Here is a 25,992-nt window from a genome sequence, read left to right on the forward strand (position 1 = left end):
GACAACTGAACAGTCGCTAGTTCGTTACCTAAGAACACCCTTTACCGAATCCAGTCGATGCGCGAACGCTACAAAGTACAGTCTCGGCGTAAGAAAATCCTATTACTTTCATCCAAGTACTATCAATCCGCATCGTAAAAATATGCTGAAAAGTATAGTTGTACCTGAGACTATTTCTTYTGCTGCTTGATTGATCTACAAGTGGTTAAAATATGATTCGAAGCACCACATTAATTGAACTTCAGCTTCACTTGCTGCTGCAAAAATAGAATAATCATTTTCTACTGCCCTCAAGCTGTATATATTCAGTTCGGTGTAGTCGCTTGTTTCCATTTGGAAAATATGTTCCAGTGAACATCAGCGCCGTTCGTAGATCTACCTTAACCGACTGTAGTCTTCAGTGTAATCTCATGTTATCCTCAACACCGCTTTGGTCTCTATATGATATGGTGTTAATTTCTGTATTAAGAGAGTACCCCTGTTAACGTTTGACCTCAAATTTGCAGGACTAATAATGTGAAAAAAGTCAACTGCGTTTAGACCGGAAAACTCAGTCTGAACTAGATACTATTGGCATCTAATATTAAACAAGCATAATTTTCCAATAATCAATTTAATTACCAGAATAAATTGCATGACTTCGAATTTTTATTTATTGTCTATTACATTCTGCTCATCATATATATGTATGTACATACATTTATTCACTTAAGTGCATATGGTGAAATTTTTAATTTTTTGACCTTATGTAATTTTAACAGTGAGGAAAATGTTTGGTCACAGAAATTTTCAAAATAAAAAATATGAGTAAAAATTCCTTAAGAGCGATGAAAAAGTCAGAAAATAATAACATGGAGTTCGTTAAAACTGTGCAGCTTAGTATTTAAACTGCCCATGAGCTGCAATATGTACTTCTACAAGATATCATAAACACTCCCAATATTCTATCCAATATCTTAAAAATTTCTTATCTTCCACTTCATAAATTATAACCCCTAATTGATGCATTTATAAGTTCTTAATACGATAACACTAATTTAAAGTAGAACTTGATAAAAATTTCTCTCAGTGCTACATGAAAATCGCCTCTAACCCGCAAAATCATTTAATTGTTGCGCACCCACCACATTTTTACCAATTTGTTCGAATTCAAATTATCGCTTGAAGGTCGAACAGCCATAAGCATTACAAATTTTCGTATAAAAACCAATAACAGAGTGCAAGAAAGTTAGTTCCTGGTATCCATACTTTAAGCACTTATCTTAACGTAGAAGGGAGCAAAGTGAGTAGCATGTTCGACGATCTGCAATTGATCCACATGAGTGTGCGAATCTTACGCTTTTGGTCACTTATCTATGAACACACCTGGCGACGTTATGTTTGCCTGTCGATGACGACCTTCTTGGTTTTCACACAGCTTTACTATATGTTCCGCACCAGTGAAGGTATCGACTCCATCATAAGGAATTCGTACATGTTGGTTTTATGGTTCAATACCATACTTCGGGCGTACCTATTGCTGTACGATCGGGAAAAGTACGAAAAGCTGTTGAGCGATTTGGAAGCATTTTACTACGACTTGAAGGTGAGAGGGTGGGAAAATACATTTTCGTGAGAAACGGGCTTTATATTTGTTTTGATATATAGTATAAAACAGTTCGGCATAAAATAGTTGAAGGCATATTTAAATACAGTTTATGTAATGCAGATTATAAAGGGTGACCCATTTCGAGGTTCACTATTTTTTAACGAAAAAAACACAACAATTTCATATTTAAAGGGGAATCTTTATGATCATTTGAAAGAACTTTTTTTGGCATTTATTTTTTTTATATTATATCTTTCAAATGTTGGCCGTAGCTACGTCTCAGATGGTCCATCCATTGAGTCCAATTTTCGTTGACTCGTTCGAGCATTTCGACTGGTAAGTGGCGAATGACACTCGTGATGTTTTGCTGTAAGGCCTGAATCAAAGTGGAATTGTCCACATARACTTTAGACTTTATCGAACGATCTTGGTGACAAATCGACCGGCCCAGAACGTAACATTATCTGCTAATCGAAGTGTTCTCTCCATAAATCCACTGATTAATGCTGTGTGTGGGTGTGGAACAGTCATGTTGAAATCAAATATCACCGAGATCACAAGCTTTAATTTCAGGCATYAAATAGTCATTTATCATGACACTATAACGGTGCGGTAATTTGAAGAGATATGRACCAATGATTCAACTGGTCAATAAACGATACCAAACCGTTGTTTTTCCAGATGACATGGCAGCTCTTGATTCTTTTCAGGTTGCTYGTTGTCTCAAATGCGACTGTTTTGCTTGTTTACATACTCATTGAGGCAGAAATGTGTMAAAATTTGGCTCGAAAACGCCGAATATTCTTGGAACTTTTCAAGAGCCCATAGAGCGAAGCAATGTCGCTTAGGAAGGTCGGGCGGATTCAGTTCTTGTACAAGCTCTATTTTTTACGCTTTCAATTTAAGATCTCGACGTAAAATGCGCCAAGTCGTTCCATACATTAGTCCGATTTGCTGCGAACGGCGCAGAACCGACTCTCCACGGTCTTGTGTGTCCACGTGTACGCTCTCGGCTACGACTGCTATATTTTCTTCACTGCGTGCTGGACATGGTCTATTCGGTCAAATATTATCCAATAATATATACTATGTCTTAAGAGGGGTGATGGTGTTGTGAATAGTACGTTCAGTAGGCCGATTATGTTGACCGTAATTTGAATGAAGTGAAACACATACTTTACCGAACATGAATTCGTAATAAAACTTAACGATTTTTAAGTTTTATTCAGGCATAGGTCTTTACCGAACAAAAATGACAGCTTGGCACGAATCACGCATTAATTGTCAAAAAAAAAGGCTATTGTAAAAGTATCTACGCTTGGATCACCCATTACATATTTATTATTATTTTTTCTTTTATTTAGCATTCAAAGGATTCGTATATACAGGACCTATTGGTGGAAGTCAACACGACAGGCAAATATATGGCACGGGGCAATCTCTTCCTTGGGCTACTCACCTGCTTTGGCTTTGGCTTCTATCCACTCTTTGCCACGGAAAGAGGTATGCTCCGTCATTTGTAGAAATTGTGCACCAATATTTGTATAAGCTCTGCATCGTGTCGTTTCCCCTTTGATTTTTTGTTTAAAGTTTTGCCCTTTGGAAGCATGATTCCGGGCGTTGAGGAATACAAAAGCCCGTTCTACGAGTTCTGGTATATCTATCAAATGGTAATCACGCCCATGGGCTGTTGCATGTACATTCCCTAYACAAGTTTGATAGTGGCTTTCATCATGTTTGGCATTGTGATGTGCAAGGCACTGCAGTTTCGGCTGAAGACGTTGCACAGCGTGCGTCACATTGAATCCCTCATTCATAAAGACGTTCGGGAATGCATACGCTATCAACTGTCCATTATTGAGTAAATATCGTTTTTAATCTAGCATTCATCAGTTTAAATATACATATGTATGCATTTACAGTTACATTGCGCGCGTAAATGCTTTGACRACTTACATATTTCTCTTGGAATTTTTAGCCTTCGGCACACTGCTATGCGCCTTATTGTTCCTGCTAATCATTGTAAGTTGCTCACGTTTCTTTTTTTAAGTGTTTTATCAATCTTATTCTAGGTTGACTCCTCGGCTCAGGCGATTATAGTTTGCGCTTATATTGCCATGATATTTGCACAGATCTTATCGTTGTATTGGTATGCGAACGAACTGCGTGAGCAGGTAATTGCACATTCGTATTTGTTTTGTTCTGACCAGGGTATACACACGACAGAGCGATATCTCAAGCTCTGAAGTTTTGCAGACGTTTCTTTTTCCCGAATAAGTTGCTTATTTGTCGAAAGCGCAGATATCGAACCATTTAGTTGCTATACAAACTTATCGTTCAAAATTCTGTCCTTTTATGAAGAACTTTTTGTTTGACGATRTCGGGTGCATTCGAGATGGCAATCACGACAGCAGTGTTGCAAATTTGTCAACAGCATCAGTTTCTACTGTCACTTTTTGCGCGTAAATTATACAAATAATCGGCAAAATTCAATTTTTGTCTGCACATGCACATTAGCAGAATATCAGCCAATATGCAACACAGTTGCTGTACTGGCATGGATTGTAGTCCAAGGCAAGGGTAAAAAGGTGTGGCACATATCTCCGTATGTAGCTACCATACAGACCGGTCAATCAAAATCCACTTCGCAATCCTTTGTATTTGTGAAGTATTATAGCTTCGGTCCAACCAAAGTTAAAGATTTTTCCTGTTATTTTCTATTTGTATCTTATGTTCGCAGAATCTYGCTATCGCAGCCGCCGCCTACGATACTGAATGGTTCACATTTCCGATACCCGTGCAAAAATATATTCTTTTGATGATCTTGCGCGCACAAAAGCCACCAGCGGTAGACTTGTGTATTAAATTACCACACATGAGTACATTAACGAATGTTTGCCGCTTTCAGATAATGGTGGGCAATACTCAACCGATTTCGCTGGAGCTGTTTCAATCTTTGCTGAATGCCTCCTATACTTACTTCACTTTGCTAAAGCGAGTTTACACTTAAATTAGGACCAAAAGCAAAGTGGGAAAAGKTAAAGGAATAAAAAATGTGGTTTCAAACATTTCTGTTAAGGGTATTMAAAAGCATTTTTCTAATTTGGCTTGTGTTTTCACTTTTATTTCCAATTCATCTCACCTTAAATAGATTTCATCATTTTAACAACGTTTACTTTACTTGTATTTCTGATAAATAAAGATATATGAATACATTAATGTTATTACTTTYCTCTTTATATAAACAAAGTTTAGTCAAAGTCTTTAAATTTTTTTTTATGTTAATATAATATATATACTTACATATATGCTTCATTCATATATTTGATTTTAATTTAAAATCTACTTTAAAGTGTTACATTTGGTTTTTAGCTTATTGCAAGGTGCTAAGTTACGTATACATAGATCATATATGTATGCAAGTTTCAATAATAATGTTATGTAATATAATTACATAAATACTTCGTTTCGTTCGTACATACAGTGGTATTGCATTTATTTCGTCATTTTGTGTAAAATCCGTAACAAAAATAAACGAGGCTACGCGAAATTGTAGAGTTCAAAAAAATAAAAGTTAAAAATATATATTTGGTAATTATGATTGCAGAGTTTCACTGCCAAATGATGTATTCTGGATACTTAAGGATACATGTTGTTATGTTTTTCGTATTCTTCAATGCAGGACATGAAGAGTTGACGAAATTGCAGAAATCACTACTTGTGATTAATTTTAAGTTAAAATTATATTCAATTATAATTGAGTTTATCTATAGTTGGGGAGGTTGTAATCGCAAGCATTTCAAATGCCTTAGTTATGACGCTGTGTCACTGCGAAAACATTGAAAATCGTCAGAGAAAAGGCATTTCATTTTYTAATAGCGGTAGTTCGTTAAATCAAAAAACAAACTCGGCACTATATATCTATGAACTGTATCGTAATGCTATTGTTTCAATAGTCTTGTACCCGGCTTTATATAATAATTATAATATAAACATATTTTATAAAATTTTGCTTACAGCACTAAATAATATAATGTTTTCTTTCTTCTAATAATTAACATGCTTTCCGTTAATCTATGTACTTATATCATGTTTCATATTGAAATTCAAATTCAAGTTATCATGCTTATGCAAAGCTATATGTCAGCTACTTATCCACCACTTAAGATTAATTCATATACAGCAAACTGTTATTACTTTTGCACAGCTCTTTCATTTCGTTCAATTTGTGTAAAATGTAGCAACAATCAATAAGCCAACTWCTGCAGTTTTAACTCTGCTCAGCTCGGAATCAACGTATACGAGTATTTTTTAAAGTAATTGTATAACTGTACTTTCCTACATACACTGGTAATTATCAATAATGTGTTGTAAATTTTCTATTGCATTTGTTTGCCTCTAATCRGTTTACAGGCGTCGAATATACACTTGACATTTGTTTGTACACAACTAAATGTCAACTAAAGCCCACATACATACGTATTGTACATATCAAATGTATACACAATGTGTATAATTTATATAAATTTGGTCACTGTACTCTTAACATTAAAATAATCGTAAATATCTTTAAATCATACACCTGCGATTTAATTGGATTCAATAGCAGACATGTTAAAGACGGTTTTAGCTTGTCCCCTCAAATATTGTACCCAAATATGGATATCTGCAGGGCAAAGCCCGCTGATCGGCGCCAACTTAGTTTTTGGGCGATACCGTTATTAGTTTGTGTGGTGTTACCGGTGAAATCTGTAAGCAATACAAATTAATAATTTTAGTCGAAATGACAAATATGATAACTAATGTGTACAACATACCCAGAGTGATCGACTGTCCATGAACGAATCGTCGTCATCTTCGATTAAGCTGTGGTGGTGATGATGATGATTCTGTTGATCGATAAATATCAGCGTATCTTTRCTGCAGGTATTRCTCGAATTGCGCAACATCGATGAAAGTGTTTCACTACATTCGCGCAATTTGCAATTAGAGCTTGTTGAGAACGAATGCCTTAGATTGAGCCCGTGCATATGTTGATGATTGTTTGTCTGTGTGCCGCTTTCCAGCGCGGAAACACTCGAACGACTGCCATTCCATGGCTGGTGGCGTGTTAGGTGGAATTCGTGGGCTGTGTGCGCTGCCACAGCAGCGCTAATAATACTGCTACTGTTACTTTTCAGACTGCTTGAGAGCAATACCTCTTTATAGTTACTACTCGCTGTGGCTGATGTGGTTGTAAAGCCGTTGAACTTGCTTTGTAATGTCGATGCGCCATGTATGGAGACGGCCAGCGAGTGTGGCGATGAGTGTGACGATAAGGAAGAACTGGAAGAAGATGTTGAGGAATTTCTTACGCGACTGCCATTCATACCGGCTGGTATTGGTGTTGTTGCTACGATAGACGTAGCGGGACTCTTCGGTTTACCATTTACAACCGGTTGTGTAATGTTCAACTTTTGATTTGGCGATTTGGAGTCATCTGTAGCGTAGCCATTAGTTAATACTTTAGCGGTTGTGTTTACTGTAGGCTTGTTTGGCCCCGTGGAAGAAACTGCTATCTCCGTCTTTGCATCTGCCACAGCTTTCGGTAGTGTTAAGGGGGWTTTTTGTGATTTGATTTGTGTAGTTGCTGTATGGGTAGGGGGTACTGCCGTTTCCTGTGATTGGTTTTCATCAATTTGACAGTCTTCATCCATAGCAAAGATCTGAGTTACGCTAACACTGTTCTTCTTTTCTACTATTTTATTTGGTGTTAGTGTATTCAACGCTTTCAATGCGCTAACTGCATTTGTGGCCACAACAGAGCTATCGTCGTCGGGGGAAACGGATTCTGAATCAGCAAATTCTAGAGTTTCGATATCGACCGAAATATTTTCATTGTTCACAACYATCGGCAATGTTTCTATTTTCACTGTAAATAAAGTTTATTAGAAAAAAACAATGCATATGTTATCAAAGCTTTATTACCTTCGACAACGGTGTCATTTTCAAGTGCAGCTTTATTTATTTTGGGTATGTCAATTGGTTTTTCTTCTGTTCTTCCTGGTAATGTCTCTATTATAGCAGTGGTGGCGATCTCAATATTCTTTCGATCGTCGGATATATCTTCTTCGATAACTTTCTCCTCCGCAGCACTTATCTTTTCAACAACTGTCAGATTCGGTGGTGGTGCGATTCGAGAAACCCAATGATCTCCCGAATTCGAACTAGAGCCGGAGCATTCCGCTGCATCACCAACGCGACGCTGATAAAATAACATATAAGCCTCATTATTGATAATCTCCTCCTCGATTGACGCRTTGGGCACTTTAGAGACCCGTTGATCATCAAATTTGTACCATTGCCTGTCGTATGGATTTTTGCATGCTGCTGTGTAATGACCCGTTTCGAGAGTGTCCCCTTGATGATAGCATACAGCGTACAAATCATAACGGGTTTCTCGGTTATCACGTGAACTAAGTGTTGAGGATCGCGAATCTCCTGGTCGAGACTTTTTCCATGGATTTGATCGAGAAAGCGGTCCATTATCCATGGCAGCTGCAGCACTAAGCGTTGTACGCGGACCATTCTCACCTTCCACACCACGCACCAAATGTGGAGACATATCGAATGCATTCAATGGGAATTTTACCATAGTGGTAAGTTTAGCTGCATTGGCACCTTTTTCGTGATGCTGTCGGAATCGTTTGAAATGCACGACCAAGATGTCGGGCAACGACCACAGACCGAGTGTTTTCACAACCGGCAAATATTGCTGACAGTGTGGACAACGCCAAGCATCTTCGGCGCTCAGGGTTTCCGCTTTGGTATAGTGTTCAAGGCATTGCTCTAAAGTAAGTACTGACGTGTCTTTTGTGGTTTTCAGTTTTCCAACATTGAGCAAACGTGCCACACTTTCATCTTCGACCACTTTATCACTGAGATCCACAAAGTACTCTTCCGGCTCAGTCCATTCTAATAAAAGTTTTATATGCGGTGGACCAGCTTCAGATGAAAGCACAGATAAAGCCAGATCGATCATCTCTGTTAGCAGTGGATGTTCAACATTCTGTAAATATGTATCTGGATCTGCGGACGGATCTTGTAGACGTATCTGAAACAGATCGGTCTTCTGTTTTCCACTGGAGAAAACCTCAGGTTTCAGTAATSGCGTCATTTCGCGTAATAGTCGCTTTTGTAAATCAGCATAAGAGCAATCTCGGGTTGTTAGCAAGCTGAATGGCATTCCGAAACGTTCCACGGAATGTGTAAGCAAGCATTCGCCATTCGGTGTCTCTTTATTTTCAACATCCGTTTTACGTTTATGCACATTTGCCACTAACAGGAGTAGTTCATTGGTTGTGTTGGCAGTAGACGAAGTGTTAGTGGTCTTAGCACCATTTGTGATTGCATTGGCAGTGTTGCCTGTCGAACTATTTTTGTTTACCTCCGTCGATGTAGCACTTTTCGCTGTACTTTGATTGGGATTGGGGTTGTTGCTCCGACTTGTGTCACCTTTTTCAGTGTCCACTTTTACTGCTGACGTTGTTACCGCTGTTGATGTGACCTTTGTTTCGGGTACTTCAATGCAGTAAATGGATTCGATGCCACTTAGTGTTGCCACCGGTTGTGAGTCGTAGAAAACTCGCGTGAAACCCTCTTTGCTGATGTCAACTAATACCATGTGTTTGCCTAAAATGCCAGTGTCAGCCTGCAATTGTTCGCGTAGTGCGACAATTGGCGAACCAGTAGGCACACTAATACCGATCTTCACTTGACGCGGGTCCCGTTGCAAGTACACTACGGTCACGAAAATCGTTTGCTGCATTAATTGCGGCAGCTGCACCGAGATGCAATGGAACGGATCGAATGTGTTTGACTGTTTTTTACAGCGWGGGCATGTGAGAGACGAACGGAATTGTGCTTGGAATACCGCCTGCACAAACGAATTGTTGCAACGAATGTGATTGGCTAAAGTTTCTGCGGCGATAACCTCATCCGGTCGACCGTATGAGTTCTGAAAAAGAATTATACAAAAATTATAATTCCAAATGTTATAATATATAGTTTTGAGGAATTCGATATTATTTACAGAATTGCGAGTTTGTCTTCAATGCATTATATTTAATTTTATTAGTGCTTTTTTTATATTTATATATTTATTTATCCTAAGATAGATCATAAAGAATCATAAAGCGAGTTGCGTTATAACGACTTTGAATTCGACGTAGGATTGCGAATTTTTTAAATAAAAATATTACATTTTCAATTATTAAATTGAAAAAATATTTTTGATTTTAGTTTTTAAATTGAGAAAATATTTTTTTTAAATTATCAAAATTGTATTGAATAGTATAAAAAGGGAAGGAGTTGAAAATCAGCTAAATATAAATAAAACAAGAATTAATGAAAAATGTTGTTATTTAAAACAGTAAACTTTTTAAAAGACAACCAAATTGGTACATTTTAAAAATTTATTTTTTTATTATAAGCGAATAAATAAATTTTTAACCCGATTTTTAGGATTTTTTTCATTCCGGTATAATTAATTTTTTATATATAATAATATAATTTAATTTTTTTTTCTTTACGCTAATGAGATAAAAAATTAATTTTAATTAAGATTAATTTTATAATTTACTAATTTTTAATGCATTAATTGCAACCCTGGTTATGCACTTATTTGGATTATTATATAATATAATAACTAATTGTTAAACAAAAACGTTACTTGTTTCAAACACTCAAAATGCCGCCAAAAATGATTTCCTAATTGATAACTTATCATAAGTGATTTTCTAATGTCTCTCAACGGTAGCGGCACTGACATCGCTGCTCTCGCCTCTTTCAGTTTATCTTATCTAAACAAACCTAAGTAAATTGTATCTTTCCACTTTGCAAAAATAATAATAATTCAAGAGCACGCGTTACAGTTACAGCGCCATCGACTTATGTGTGTATGTTCATAAATATTTTTAATAAACATACTTCAGCAATTTGCTTTTGTTTACATAAGCTGCCTTGCGAATATTGCAACAGAGACGTTTCTCTTTTCTCTGCACCTTGCATTCCCAGTGGCTGACTTTTTAATAAATGCCCAATTTACCATGAATGTAAATAAGAATTGTAAAATTAACTGCCACATTCTGCTGGCTGCCATTTATTCGTCGGTCAACCGGTACATTTGACGAACAACAATAACGTCGCAATTTCTCTGATTATAAAATGCATTTTACATACATACATATATGTACACATATCGTATAATATTGTATGTAAGTACATGTATATGTTCGTCTATGAACTGACAGGTTCTGGGAAGGTAGAGAAATCATTGAAGGCGATGTTTTTGTGTATTTTACAACCACATGCGCACACATGTAATTCAGTAGATAAGGAACAGTGTCTAGGARTTGCGTAATGCTCATATACGAAGCTGGGTAGAAAATAGGAAATAGTTCTCATCTTCCGATACGTTAATAATGAAATTTCAATTAATTTTAATGAAAACCCAGCATAGTTGTGGACAAAAGACATCAGTTTCATTAATAAAACATTAAAGGGTAAATGTTGTCAAAGCAAGCGCACGCCCGTTTATAGAAAGTTTTAAGGCTAAACAGTTTATGCTTGCTATTTCAATATTGTTTAGTAGGGGCAACCCCAAAACAGGTGGTTTTTTTATTACCGGAACAAGGTTTTTTCCGTCGAAGGTTGTTATTTCGGCGTTCTAACTTTGTTTGAATCGGAAAGTAGTAATTGGGAGTGATTTATAGAGYGAAGTTCTTGCTTAAAAACTATTAATTGGCAGAAGGCAGTCTTGGCTAATTCTACCCTCTAACTTTCATTTAGTTTCCAGAACAAGTTAGGAAATATTTCTTTACCACCTTGCGGGATATACATTATTAAACTAAATTTAGGTAATATAAGCACCTTTACACTTTTATAACGCCGTTTCGTGGCCGTATTGAGGTCCTCGTGCACTTTATCCAGCAGCCAGAATAGAAATTCTTGAGCATCATGTTGTGTTGAGCTACGAAATTGTGAACCATAGCGATCTACAACAGCCTGCAAGCAAAATATTAGCATAAGAAAGTGCGATTCAGATGTGTGTGTGTGTGTGTAGTTGTTGTCACAATTGAACTCACCTTAAAACTCGTACTGTGATCGCTCTCATTCTTGCATGTCCATAACGCCTTTAACACGTTGGCCAGTTGTTCGGTTAATTCTCCTTTGGTACCAAATTTGCGTGAATTGATTTTGTTGCGTCGCTTTAGATCGGCCTTAAAAATTAAATTATGGTGCACGGTTCATAAATACACATAAACATAAGATAATAAGTGATTATACAAATAAAAACAACATATGAGTGCGCCGCCTCGGCACACCACTCACCTTGTACTGATCCAAAACGAAATATTCCGCCAGTATGTCGGTGTGACTAAGACATTGCAGCACTGCATTCATAAAACATGTGTTGCCATGATTTTTGAGCCCCATAACGCCAGGTGTTTGGTCAGCCGGCCACTGGTAGTTGCCGATGGGTGGCACGCGATCGGCAGTTGTGGATATGCACATAGCGGCGCTTTTGTTCGCCTATTTCGAGAAGTGGAATGTAGGAARGAAGGAAATAAGAAACGACAATTAGTTAAGTTATTTGGTATTTTGAATGTTTTTAGAGAGCTAAACGTAAGAATGAATTGTGCACATATTGATCCAATATACTGGAAATAGTAACTTTGGAGCTGGTTTTGGCAATGTTTGTGCATAAAAACTGGTTGACTTTTACGGGTCAATACTAAGCAATTATGCAAGAATGAATAAACGTTTATAGATTTCGAAATGATAAAATCGGATTTTTTTCTTTAGCCACTTATGATTCGCAAACGAATTTCGAATGAAATATGGGCATATATGCATTATAAATGTATATTTGAGTACTAGAAGCTTTGTGATATTAAATTAAGCGTTTGTATTAAAAAAAAATTCGTCAATATTTTATATGGYGAATCGTGCGGAAATTTATAGCAAAGCAAGCGAAAGGGGAAACGGTATATGATTCGAAACTGCCGCCAATGAATTTTTTCAATAAAAGCAAGTAAATAAAGCAAGCAACGAAYGAACTTATAAAAACATAGACGAAGCCGACAACCTAATCAATAGAACGTTTCATCGCGTAGCGTCAATGTTTGTGGAAATCAATAAAAATGAATTGTAATGCGCATTTGTCGCAGCAGAATAAGATGAGCTTCGATAGGAAAAATGAATTAAAATGACAATGACAATCTCCCTTGAACGCCCGCCGAAAAAGCGCCAATTAAGTTTGCAATTGTGCSACTAGGCATTGTTGACGCAGCTGAAGTAAAAAATGTAAACAGTTCGACTTCAACTAAAACTAAATGCATTGAGAGGCGCGTATTTATTTTCGCCATCGAGAAATTGCTGCAAGGCTGCAGTCAAAATTAAAGTGAAGCGTAGATATGTATGTATAAAAAGCTGAAGAAGAAGAAAAGATGCACATGTCTGTATGTGGGCGTTCTAGGCAAAAGGTGAGTGTAGTTAAGCTAAGCTGGTGGGCGATGTGCAACTAAGCGATCTTTAGTGGGCGTCAAGTTGAATATGCCAATTGCCAATTTTTGATTGTTTGCGGATGCGCTGTATGCGACCTATGCTTGCTGTCGGCAAAATGTGATTAGCGTTTTTGCGTTATTTCTTTAGCGTTTTTTATTGTGGCAAAGCGTACAGATGCCATTAAGCATTTTGGGGACGATGAGAAAGCAGAAGATGATGTCTACCTTTTTTCTGCGCCAGCAAGCGGTGTAAAAAGGCACTATTCCCGTTGTTTTATGCGCTGAACTTTCTTTCTGCACGTCGTAATTGAAAGGAGCAAAAGAACGAAATAAATTAGGGATATTAGGTTGAGCATAACGTGAAATTAGATTTTTTTACACATTAAAATTTTATCCATGAAAATGCGGAATTACTGGTTTTAATACAATACAGGCGCGCTTATGGTTAGGTGAAATATGTATATATATATTTTTTTTTAATAATAATATGCATTTATACTACCATCGAGCAAATTCCATTGATTCAAAATTATCACCAAAATTACATACGTACATAAGTACGTAAGAGCTCATATTTTCAATTACGACTCGTTAAAATTATTGAATAACCTKAAAACCGATTATTCGAGTATGCGGTTTGTAACCATTCGTTAAAAAAATTTGTTCGAAGATTGAGTAGTACAGTTGCCATGAGCAATAATTCATGTTAATTTATATAACGGAATTTTCAATAGGGACGCTATGAAAGTAGATCGTTAGCTACAGCAAACKGCGCCATATTTTTCTCCGCTCTTTTGACAATTCTCTTTAGTAAGGTTTGCCATTTCATCATATACGATCCAATAACGAGTTTTAAAACTAAATATGTCTACCGAAATTCGGAGACAGTGGCCTCAACTTTAAGAAACCAATTTTTGGTCGTCATAACCGTTCTGTCAGATCAAATATTGAGCGTTTAATAGAAAAATTTGAATCCAATGGCACAGCACAAAATGTTCCCGTGGAAGTGAGATAAAGAAGGGCCGTAGTGAGGAGAATGTTGCTRCCGCTAGTGCATCAATTTAGGAAGATCCAAATCCGTSTCCCACACGTCGTTCTCAAGCGTAGGACATCTTTGTAACGTTATTGACCACCATTCTTCCAAGATCAAATTGAAGGGGCTCATTTCTGGCTGAATGGCTTCGTCAATAAGCAAAACATACGTTATTRGTCAGCCAGCAATCCACACCTACTTCCTGAGCCGCCATTGCATCCTAAATTACGGTGTGGTGCRGTTTATGGGCCGGCGGCGTCATKGGGTCGTAYTTTTCCCGTGATGATCAAGGCCTKCATGTTACTGTAAATAGGAATCGCTACCGCCCTAATTAGATATCTACTTGGACAATATGTGGTTCCWACAGAACGGCACCACAWACCACGCAGCGAATGTCACTATCGACTTATTGAAAACCAAGTTYGGTTAATATCTCGCGAAATTGTTCAGTCAATTGGCCGCCTCTGTCGTGCGATTTGGCGCCGTTAGACTATTTCCTGTGCGACTACGTCAAGTCGRTGGTCTATGCCAACAAGCCAGCGACGAYTGATGAACTTCGTACGAATATTAAACGTATAATTGTAGCAGTAGCGCCCTATTTATGCTTGAAAACCGKCGAAAATAGAGCAGCGCCCGGACTTCTGCAAGCGTGACCGTAGTGGCTATGCAAAAGAAACCGCGTTTCATACATAATGGCATCGAATGTATCTTTACAGGATTAATGAATTGCATTGATATTCTAAACCGTTTATGTTTTTTTTTTTTGTACTTTTGTAGAGATGTTATTGAAAATCCCGTTAAATGGAATAGCCTATAGAAAGTATATAAACATTTTTTTAAGTAATAAGACTCTATTTGAACCTCCAAAGCAACGTCGGATAATGTGAGGGTTAGTCAAGTGAACTCCTGGTTGTCGGTTCCTTTAACAGAATTTCGTTTGGTTTACTTAAAAAAATACGACTTATGGAATAAMCAACAATACGSCAACAAGAGTCAATTTATTGCTTTATAAACTCGATTAGTCGTAGTTAYGCTTCATGTCCACTTTTATTAAATTGAAAACAATTTGCACGGAACACTCATTCAGACGTTTCCGCTACAACATGTTTTCGCTTTAAGAACTGTGTTGCACAGTGTTGGTACAAATGAATTTTAGCATTTCATGTTTAGACGTCTGACACACGCAATTCAAATAATTAAAATAGCTGAAGTTCAACTATTGTGACCTCAGTGCTCATTTACACTTAAGGAAATAGAATAAGTCACGTCATATGAAAGCGTGACACACACAAACATACATACAAATAAACAAACATACAAGTACGCAACTTAGCCACCATTATTATGCCACAAAAACGCAAATAAGCACAATCAGATATACATATGTACATATGTARGCACTCCCGTTGAACTCCTCCTCCCCCGTGGTCACTCATCTTTTCTGATTGCTTCATTATGGCTCAACAAAAGCGCCAGCTGCAGTTTCCATATTTATTTCGCTTTTGTTTTCATAATGCCATSAGGCMGCYGGTGGGTGGCGGGCGGTAGCTGGGTGCCAGTGATGTTTATTCATAGAGAGTCTCCTTACCTGTGYACTGTATATTGATATATGGACAGAGTTGCTCAGTTATTTATCAATAGATTGGCAACAAGTCGCTATTTCTTCCAACACATACATACATACATACACAGGTACATAGGTATGCACATAGTGTTGAGGGCATGTCGTGCAGCTTATGAAAACTCACGCCCTTCGCCCAACAATCATTCTAGCCATTATTGAGTTTTACTATTATCTACGTTCTTGTTACACATTGCACCGGTGCAGCTGAGGAGATGAGAAGGCTATTGTCCGTATCGGTTGTGTTCAAACATGCAAAAGTACGCAAGTACGTAGATGGAATGCATGCACAGATGTGTGTGTATGTGTATGTTGAATGAACTATTGACAACACGTGGAAGGCAGTTAACTTTTCTATTTAACGTCAGCGGCTATTTGTTAGATAATAAATAAATTATTAATATCCGATCGACAAAGCTCCATACGTAAACGAGCGTTTAAAACGGTACTATCACTATAATTATAGGGTTCGGCTTATAACAGTATTGACGAGTCAATTCCTAATTAGACAATCAATGGCTTTATAGATGCTGTGAACAATGATAACAGAAAATTCACTTGGAAGGAAGGTTGCGATTGTTAAAAGGGTTTGTTTGGTTAAAAYCTGTTCAAATTTGATCCAGACTGGTCCAACGGGGCTATAACAAATGCATGGAAAATTTTATTAAGCGTTGTTATGCTTGTATTGGCTAAGAGCCTATTTGAAGGCGATCATAAAATGTAAGTTTGGGTCAAATTTGATCAGATTTATAGACGAAATATCTTCYGTCATCAAACAAACAGTCGAAGTCGCAGATAATTTCGTCTATCTTGGAACCAGAATTAACACCAACAAYCACGTCAGCCGCGTCGAATTCCAACACAGAACTTCGGGTTGAGTAGGCAACTGAGAACTCAAGTCCTTTCTCGACGAAAAAAAAAAACAAACTCTATAAGTCACACATTATTCCCGATGACGACGTTACGAGGTTTCTAGAGAAAGTTTCTGCGGAAGATTTATGGTCCTTTGCACTTTGTCAACGGCGAATATTGCATTCGATGGAATGATAAGCTGTATGAGATATACGACGATAGTTCAGCGAATCAAAAGACAGCGACTACGCTGGCTAGGTCATGTCATCTGAATGGATGAAAACACTCCTGCTCTGAAAGTATTCGACGCAGCACCCTTACCCGACGGGAGRAGCAGAGGAAGAGAAAGACCTCCACTCCGTTGGAAAGACCAGGTAGAGAAGGACCTAGCTGCACTTGCCATCTCGAATTGGCGCCAAATTGCTAAAAGAGGAAACAATTGTCGYGCTGTTGTAAACTCTTTATATATGTATATAACTTCAACATTTTGCGAAGCCTTCCAAGTTGAGACTTTTCTCATACTTAATAATACAACTTTGGTTTTGACTGACCTTTGACAGCTACCATGAAACTTACTCGAAGAACCAACTAGAAACAAACAGTTCGCCTTTTTCAAATCTTTTACATTTTGTTAACTATGTATTTATCAGATCTCGTGACTTGCGTTAACTGCATAGCACTGTGTATTAATGTAGTTTAGGAAATCAGTACATTTATAAAATTAGTTACGACCGCAGTGAACGACTCTCACCAATAAACCAACAAAGCAAGGAATTCATTCAAATATTTGACAAAAGTATTAAGTGCATTTGCATAAAAAAGAGCAAACAAACAAAAACAAGTTAAGAACCACAAAGAAAGTGACCGCTCCTAACCGGAAAGAAGCCAAATCACTGTATTAGCCACARGGGAGAGAGGAAATAAAGCAAACAAGGCTGGCCCAAGGGTCCAACGGCAGAACGGTAGCGGCAGCGGCAGCMAAATTGGCAAATGTATTGATAATAGCTGCGCAAACAAATGTAGCACAAACTATACAAGTACATGTGAGTGTGTACGTGAGGACATTGAGACCGTGGATTTAGTGCAAAATATCAGGAATGGACTGTTTGCGAAAGSAAGTRAGATTCAAGCGAATTGAGCTAAAACGCTTTAACATACCTCATGACATAATGACGGTATGATAATTAACATATGTAATTAACACACCATAGAAAGATTCCRGCTAGAAATTGGCTGACAAGACAAGTTAGCAAACAAAAATTGTTTGCGTCTGTCGACATTGAGGTACGAATTTATGCAAAAATCTTAGCATATCAAATATGTATATTAAAACGCACATAGAAAAGGGGTGGATTAAGTAGAGGAAGTGAAAGCGGAGCTTCACAAAGAAAAGGAAAAAAGTTGCATGGAATTGAGTCAATCTCATAACAAATGAAGCCAACATTAGAAAAAATGTTGAAAAGTTAAAAAAGGYTATTTACGTATCAAGGGAGCCACGAGAAGTGACTGTTTCATCCAAAAATTTAAAATATAAAACGACAAATTTGATAATTACATCTCATTCCTCGTCGCAATGCCTAAAACGCAAATCAAAGTAATTAAATACTAAATATATTAACTTTCGTGATTATTAAAATGCGGATTAACGTCGCAGACATCGTTAATTTAATAATCGACTCCGACTACAATTCTCTTATTAGATTTSAGTATAGACAAATTAGTGGCGCGCGAATTGCCAGCAAAACACAAATCAACCACTAGCAAAAATCGGGAAAAATGAAAGAAAGTAAGAAGCACGTCATAACCTSATGTTTGTAAGTATGTATGACATCAGAAACCACCTGTTCTTCGGCTTTCTACGCCAGGTTTTTTATGTTGGTGTTTCCTTAAGGAAATTCGGTTCACAATTCACCGCCGGATATTGGCGGAATAATCTCCAGTGTGTTTTACATAGACGCATATACATATAACATACACATAAATCAATKATGCCACTAGGAAAATTGAGCAATTATTATAAAAAAAAATCTATTTCTATAGAACTAGTAATTTTTCACCATTTCTTGTTAGTATGGGTTTAAAAATTTTATCTACTATAAGWTTATGGACTAATATATGAAAAATGCAGATATCAACGAAGCAACGAGCAACATACAGCATTAACAGTGATTCCATAGCACTAACAGTGTTTGATATCATTTACAGCAATGTAAGTGGAGTACTTGAACAGAAACAAAGACAAAAGGCACAAACAAACATCACTTGTTCGGTTCTCTCAATAAAGCAAACAGTACATACTCTGTTTTKATGCTTGACAGGCAATGCAATGTAAACGATTGTTTGTATTGCCTAGCTAAAAAGTAGCAATTTGCATCATGCACTTACTGTTAAAAGCGAATGCTGTATGTATAATCGAAGTGCACTTATGAACGTATATATTTATAATAACACAACATCCAACAGAGTTTTAGTATTTTATGCCTGTCGAAATGAATGATCTATTAGCACAAACTTGATTATATCTTTATACAAAATGTGTTAAATGATTCTTACTATGTAATGTTTTTTTATATAATAGCTTATCCTGAACTTGAATATGATGAGAAAGTCAATAATAAATGATAACATAAATATACTACATGAATACGCAAACTGTTTGGTTGCACTCATTGCCATAAGACTTGATTTTCATTGCCTTTACATTTTTCTCCTTCAGTATTGCTTTGAAACAGCAATGCTTGGAAAGAACATTGTCAGGCATGTTATTGCATTTACTGTCCGTGTACATAAATTGATTTGCTCGTTGAGAACAAAACACTGCARTATTATGMTAAACGAAYGAATGACTTGAAACATGCTGTAAGTCGACTTATGAAGTTGTTTTGGTTTTTCTTACTGGGCATACCTATTTCTGTTCGTTTACATGGACGTTGGTTTCTTTACACTTTCAGTAAAACGAGACCAAAAAAGCGAACGGGGAGTGATTAATTTTTGCTACTAAGCTCATTTCCCTCTTAATTTCACTCACGCCAAGAATATACCCTGAACACACGGCTACCTAGCCTTAAATAAGCAAATCGTGAATTTCAGTGCTGAGCAATTAAAGCCTTCGCTCCAATATTTAAAGAGTATTACAACACGTTGCACAAACATACAATATTAAAATGTTGCAAGCAAAAGCTTCCACCTCGTTAGATATAATAGCCTTGTAGACAGGCGCTGTTTTTTTCGGCTGCCATTAACTTGAGTAAGCGATATTGCTTTAATGAATAATTTATTTATAGCGTTCTTCGAATTACCAAAAAGAAATGACCGCAAGCATTTACCGGAGTTCATGTTCACACAGAAACTTGCGAGTAGTTAGAGCATGCTCAGCAAAAAACAAGTCATTTCAAATAAACAATAACAACACATAAAATAAATAATATCTAAATTAAACGAAATGTGCGTGTGTATTTGTTCGCTTTCTGAATGAAACGTAAACAATTGGTACCACTGCTCGGGCGTTGGAAAATTTGAGTCGTTGCACTCAGCACCAGCAAGTAGTAAATGCCAGAGTTTTATTTCACGACAATCAACGGTGGACAATCAAAAGTTAGCGAGTCAAGACAGTAGTAGGTATTCGTATGATTATGTATGTACTTATGCATGAAGCTTTCTCATAGCATACCAGGCCATCCGTCAGTCAATCAACCCAGTATGCCAGCCCAACTGTCATAGCTGTTGTGGTTGTTGTCGGTTAATAGGCTGAACACTAGTACTCAAGACTACGAAGCTACGCCCAACTCTTATCGCAATTTAGCAATATTGTCACTTATATTAATTTACAAAAGCAATGCTTCGAGACATTGCAGTATCAAGCGCTAAGTTGTTCGAAGAGTTTGTGAATGAGCAGCTTCAAACCGAAGCATAATTGAGTAGATGTAAAAAAAAAATATTAAGGTGTGAGGTACGGGAAACATCAAGAAAAAATAGTTAAAATAATATTTACTTTATAAATTGTATTTTTAAAATCATCACGGTGATGACTAAAACAATTTCCGAATTCTTATTAAGATGTGAAATTATGTTTCTTCTTAGACCATTTTAACCTCTTGTGTTCATTCAACTGGGTACCCTTCTAGTTGATTTCTTAATTAAATTTTTGACAATACTAGATGAGTTGGTTACCTGGTTATAGCGGAAACTGTTAGGCCGATGAGCTCGTATGAAAAGACATCCTGGTTCTGATTACGTAGAGTCTCCATTCTCGTATTGCGTTCTAACAAAGGGATTTTGGTCTTTGCGAGAGCTTTGCTCTCAGTAAGATTTAACTTACCCAATTCTTGCTGGTTCTGTTACTATTGAAAAATTCGTCCGACGCAACTGTCTTTAAGGCAAATAGCTGAGGAGGAAGCATGAAAGTACTTTTTCTTCCGCTTTACTTAGGTTCCTGCTTTTTCAAAGCTGAAGTTGAAATATTTCGCCCGTCATATATTCGGCGAACCTGTCCAAATAGCCAAAATTGCTATCATTTCCTCAACAAATTTCTGGAAGGCTCAAAGCGCTTTGTTGATTTGAAGTCTTTTTGATCAATATTAATTACTATTTAGGTATCATAATGGACCGGCGTTCTCAGCTATCGGACCCAATTTGGATCGATGTATTAACCTAACATAACCTAGATAAATACTTAGATACGTCTATTTATGTTGAAGTAGGTGTAATTACGAAATACCAGATTTCATTTTGCTGATATATTGTCATTTATGCTTACTTTTTCTACTTATTTTGAATATTATTCTTTTTGTTCTAAGCCTCCTTTCTTCAACTAAAGAGTTACCTAATAATGAACGAAACCAAGATTCCCATTTTGTTTATGTACATATGTATTTCTTTCCAGATATTTTCATTTACTAAAAATGTAGTTTTAAATTGTGACCCACCAACTAGTAACAAATACTCTTCATGCTTGAGGATTGCTATACTGCCACTACTACTCTTGACCTGTTCTCGATCTTTTTTGAAACTTTCCTAACATTAAATAGTTTTAGTTATTGTTTCCTACTCACTAAAGAATAATAAATTAATTGGTGTAAATATTTTTGCGTGAATTTTTGTGCAGTAACTGAAATTCCAATTCAACAATATAACAGAACTCAATTACATACATACATACGTACATATAGTTATAAATAATTGAATATGATTGTTGTTCATTTCCATTATTACGATTGTAGGTTACCGGTGTTTTTGTCGAAGTTGTCGTGGTTCGTGTCACTTTTGTCGGCAACGATTGTTGGCGATTTGCTGTTGTTGTTATTAATAATGTTGGCATTGCGCTGTCAAACACATTGCTGTTGCGACTAAATATGACAAATTGGACAGAGTAGTCATATAATATATGTACATATAGTATGTATGCACATTTATGTATGGTTGCATGTACATATGTACGAGTTTTTGAATGAATGGTTCGGCGACGTAAAATAAATTATAACAAGTAAGGAAGGGCTAAGTTCGGGTGTCACCGAACATTTTATACTCTCGCATGATAAAGTGATAATCGAGATTTCAGGCGTGGTTGTGAACCGATTTCACCCATATTTGGTACATGTCATYARGGTGTTAAGAAAMTATTATRTACCGAATTTCATTGAAATCGGTCGAGTACTTCCTGAGATAWKGTTTTTGGTCCATAAGTGGGCGACGCCACTCCCCTTTTTCAATTTTTAAAAAAAGCCTGGATGCAGCTTCCTTCTGACATTTCTTCCGTAAAATTTAGTGTTTCTGACGTTTTATGTTAGTCGGTTAACGCACTTTTAGTGATTTTCAACATAACCTTTGTATGGGAGGTGGGCATGGTTATTGTCCGATTTCTTCCATTTTTGAACTGTATATGGAAATGCCTAAAAGAAACGACTCTATACAGTTTGGTTGACATAGCTTTAGTAGTTTTCGAGATATGTACAAAACAATTAGTAGGGGGCGGGGCCACGCCCACTTTTCCAAAAAAATTACGTCCAAATATGCCCCTCCCTAATGAGATCCTTTGTGCGAAATTTAATGTTAATACCTTTATTTATTTCTTAGTTATGATACTTTATAGGTTTTCGGTTTCCGCCATTTTGTGGGCGTGGCAGTGGGCCGATTTTGCCCATCTTCGAACTTAACCTTCTTATGGAGCCAAGAAATACGTGTACCAAGTTTCATCATGATATCTCAATTTTTACTCAAGTTGCAGCTTGCACGGACGGACGGACAGCCGGATTTCAACTCTACTCGTCACCCTGATCACTTTGGTATATATAACCCTATACGACTCTTTTAGTTTTAGGACTTAMAAACAACCGTTATGTGAACAAAACTATAATACTCTCTTTAGCMACTTTGTTGCGAGAGTATAAAAATTTCGGTAGTGTGAAGTAGTGAATGCATTTTTGTGATATAAAAAAAGTCGACTCGCTTACACTACTGGTGACAGCATGTACAATAGTCGCAACATGTTGAATGAATGAATGAATGAATTGTAACAGCAACAACAACAACAATAACAATTGTTAAATAACCGAATTGGTGTAAAAAAAACTGTAAATGAGTCGTAATAATAACAATTACAGAAGTACTAAAAACCAGAAAAGTTACAAAAACAATTGAAGAATACAAACGTATGCAACAATCAACACATGAATGCGAATGTTGGAATGGAATTTTTATCAGTTTCTGTCACATATCAAAGTGCTTCAAACCGCGACAGAAACTGAAGTCATCAGACACCTAATGGAATTCACTTGATAGAATTCCACATATTGTTTATGTTAATTTATTAAATCAACAGAAAAATGATCATACATGCCTTTAAATGCGAGCGATTATACGCCATTATTATTTGCGATAACAGACTGASACATACTAGACATATAGCGATCTATGCATATGTATGTATGTATGTATGTACATATGTATGAGGATGTGTATATACATACATAGCTGTGAACTATTTGCAAAGTATTCTTTATCATATTTGGCAAAGCAACGCGAAGAGAGCGAACGTCACGTGCTCGTATACCAAGCGTCTATCTTCCACCCTTTTCGGCAAGATACCTTCTGCTATAGAGAAACTTGCGAGAAACTACCGACCGAGTAAAAACTCTCGCATTTGTATCACTTTTTCTCTTTTCACTCTTTAAAATTTTCTAATTAAAGAACTTTTTTTATAAGCAGTCATATCAAAAAACGTTTCTCAGGCCATTTCTTTGTACGTGGCTATGGTATGTAGACTATAATTAATACATTAGTCCGGGTCGGTTTCAATGCAATAAAAACAAATAAGGAAGGACTAWATTCGGCTGTATCCTAACTATAAAGTTTACCGGACTTTTCGAACATATTATTATTAGATATATGGGGATAAAGTATTGGAATCTATTTTTGATATCACAGGAATGAGATTTTGACAATAACTTAACTTTTTATGATACACTAAAGAAATATTTTTTTCACACAAAACGCAATTTTTTGGGAGTCGCCATTTCATCAACAATCAAAATTTTTACAGGATTCTGGTATTCATCGATRACGATATTTTTTGAGGATTGGATTTCATATAGCTTTAAGCAGAAAAATCTTGCCTACTGAACGAGACCTTTTTTCGGCGATCTACTTAAAAAAAAAAACAAAAAACTTACAACCACTTAAGGAGGCTTTATAGTGAAGACGGATATGACTTTGAAATTGCCTTATAATTAATAGCTAAAAAACTTTGTTGAAACTCAAGAAGCTCGTAGAGTAAATAAGTGGGCTTTTCTTCTTGCTTCTCACTCTAATATAAATACATAGGTATTTACATACATGCAAAAATAGCGAAAGCAAAAATTATAAAATTTTGCAAATAAGGATTACGTTGCAGTCTACAGATTGTGACGTGTGTATATAAATTTTGAGTATTTATACACATTAAATTATTTAGATAACTATCAGAAGTACACGTGTCTCAATACTCTACTCATGCATATATTTCTTCGTCGCGTGTTGTTATTTGCTGGAAAGAAATCGCAAATGTGTAGCAAATATATACTTATTTTATATGCCATAACTAAGCACTAAATTAAGATATAGACCTGTAATTCGGCCAGGCAGGCACATGTGGGCTAAAACTTTCAAAAAAGTGGGCGTGACCTCGCCCTATAAATGTTTTAATGTAAGTATCATCTAAGCCACTTAAGCTGCAGAAATCGCCTAGCTTCATAGAAGGTGCGTAGACCTGCAAATTTACTCAAACCGCTACAATTGGAATAATTTAAACTTATTTGAAGTGTGATATTTTTGTCGTCACATCTGTTTAACCAAGCGCTAACCCAGACAAAGCAATTTACAACCAATACAATTTGTGTGTACAGTACCGACAAATTGTTGGTAACAAAAAAGTTTGTTAAATGAGAAAAGGTTAGATCTCCATCCATTCACACACACACACACACACACACACACAAACGGCTAATGAAAAGAGTTGAGCTATTAACGTAAGAAATTACGTACATCGCAACCTTGAATGGCGAAATTAACGCTTATCAAAGTGTAAACACACCAACTGTGGCCTGATACTCATACATACATATGTACCTGCAAATTATCTCGGTATGCGCACACACCACATATGTACATATGAACATACTCTCGACAAGTTGAGCACTTCGGCAGTGAAACAAGCGATATTTGCCCACAAACTACAGACAACGGGTCCCACGACCTATTTACTCAATTAGATATATGGACACATAAACCACAATTTGCAAACAAATAAAATACTTTCTCATAATTTCAAAATATTATATCCAAATGGGTATTTGGAGCTCGTCCATAAAAAACAAAACTTGCTTCAATAAGGCAATATTCCGAAAAACTTTAACAATGAAGCTTATAAACTATAAATATTTAATTTAATACTACACTCTTCATATTTGACTATCTGACTAAAAACTTCAAAATCGGGTGCGTATTTAATATTTTCTGCTATGAGTGTCGTGTGTAGGTGGCGCCTCTATCATTCTACCAGATTGTGATAAGCACGTTGCTATAATCTATCAAGGGTTGCTGTAATCAGTCAAAACGCAGAGTCATTCAAAGTTATGTAGACGACAACAGACACAATATTCTTGGAATTGGTATTTTTATGACGCTTAATTAAACAGCAGATTGTGGTTTTATAATTTTGTATCTCATCAATGYCATAACCAGAGTTAAACTTCAAAACCTCATATAAACAAAATAGTTTAACTGAAATAGTAAACAACCCAACCTTCCATATGGCGGTGTGTTCTTAAGAGGTATTCTGGTTTAGAAATTATAAATTTTTATAGTATAACCCTTCAAG

At 36.5% G+C, this 25,992-nt stretch overlaps 2 protein-coding genes across 4 annotated transcripts in view; one reads left to right on the top strand and one right to left on the bottom strand.

Annotated features, from left to right (window-relative positions):
• Positions 1–1,291: 1,291 nt before the first annotated feature.
• Positions 1,292–4,807, top strand: LOC108973849 (odorant receptor 49b). The gene is made up of 7 exons (XM_018941353.1): positions 1,292–1,585; positions 2,953–3,091; positions 3,179–3,449; positions 3,511–3,610; positions 3,661–3,762; positions 4,329–4,436; positions 4,497–4,807. Exons 1-7 carry the CDS (start codon positions 1,292–1,294, stop codon positions 4,596–4,598), a joined length of 1,116 nt encoding a protein of 371 aa, XP_018796898.1. The 3' UTR covers positions 4,599–4,807.
• The window catches only part of LOC108973848 (ubiquitin carboxyl-terminal hydrolase 31), a 32,227-nt gene continuing 10,916 nt past the window's right edge, over positions 4,682–25,992 (bottom strand). The window contains exons 2-8 of one of the 3 annotated variants that reach the window (XM_018941351.1): positions 13,360–13,428; positions 11,960–12,160; positions 11,713–11,847; positions 11,504–11,632; positions 7,556–9,584; positions 6,406–7,499; positions 4,682–6,337 (exon numbers count right to left, since the gene is read on the bottom strand). In XM_018941351.1, coding sequence (XP_018796896.1) covers positions 6,287–6,337; positions 6,406–7,499; positions 7,556–9,584; positions 11,504–11,632; positions 11,713–11,847; positions 11,960–12,160; positions 13,360–13,428 — 3,708 coding nt within the window. In that variant the 3' untranslated portion in view covers positions 4,682–6,286. Of the gene's footprint in view, positions 6,338–6,405; positions 7,500–7,555; positions 9,585–11,497; positions 11,633–11,712; positions 11,848–11,959; positions 12,161–13,359; positions 13,429–25,992 lie in introns of all 3 variants that reach the window. The other 2 variants (XM_018941350.1, XM_018941352.1) reach the window with 2 other exon arrangements.

The sequence above is a fragment of the Bactrocera latifrons genome, unplaced genomic scaffold, assembly GCF_001853355.1.
Source record: "Bactrocera latifrons isolate USDA-ARS-PBARC rearing strain unplaced genomic scaffold, ASM185335v1 scaffold_503, whole genome shotgun sequence".
NCBI lineage: Eukaryota > Metazoa > Arthropoda > Insecta > Diptera > Tephritidae > Bactrocera > Bactrocera latifrons.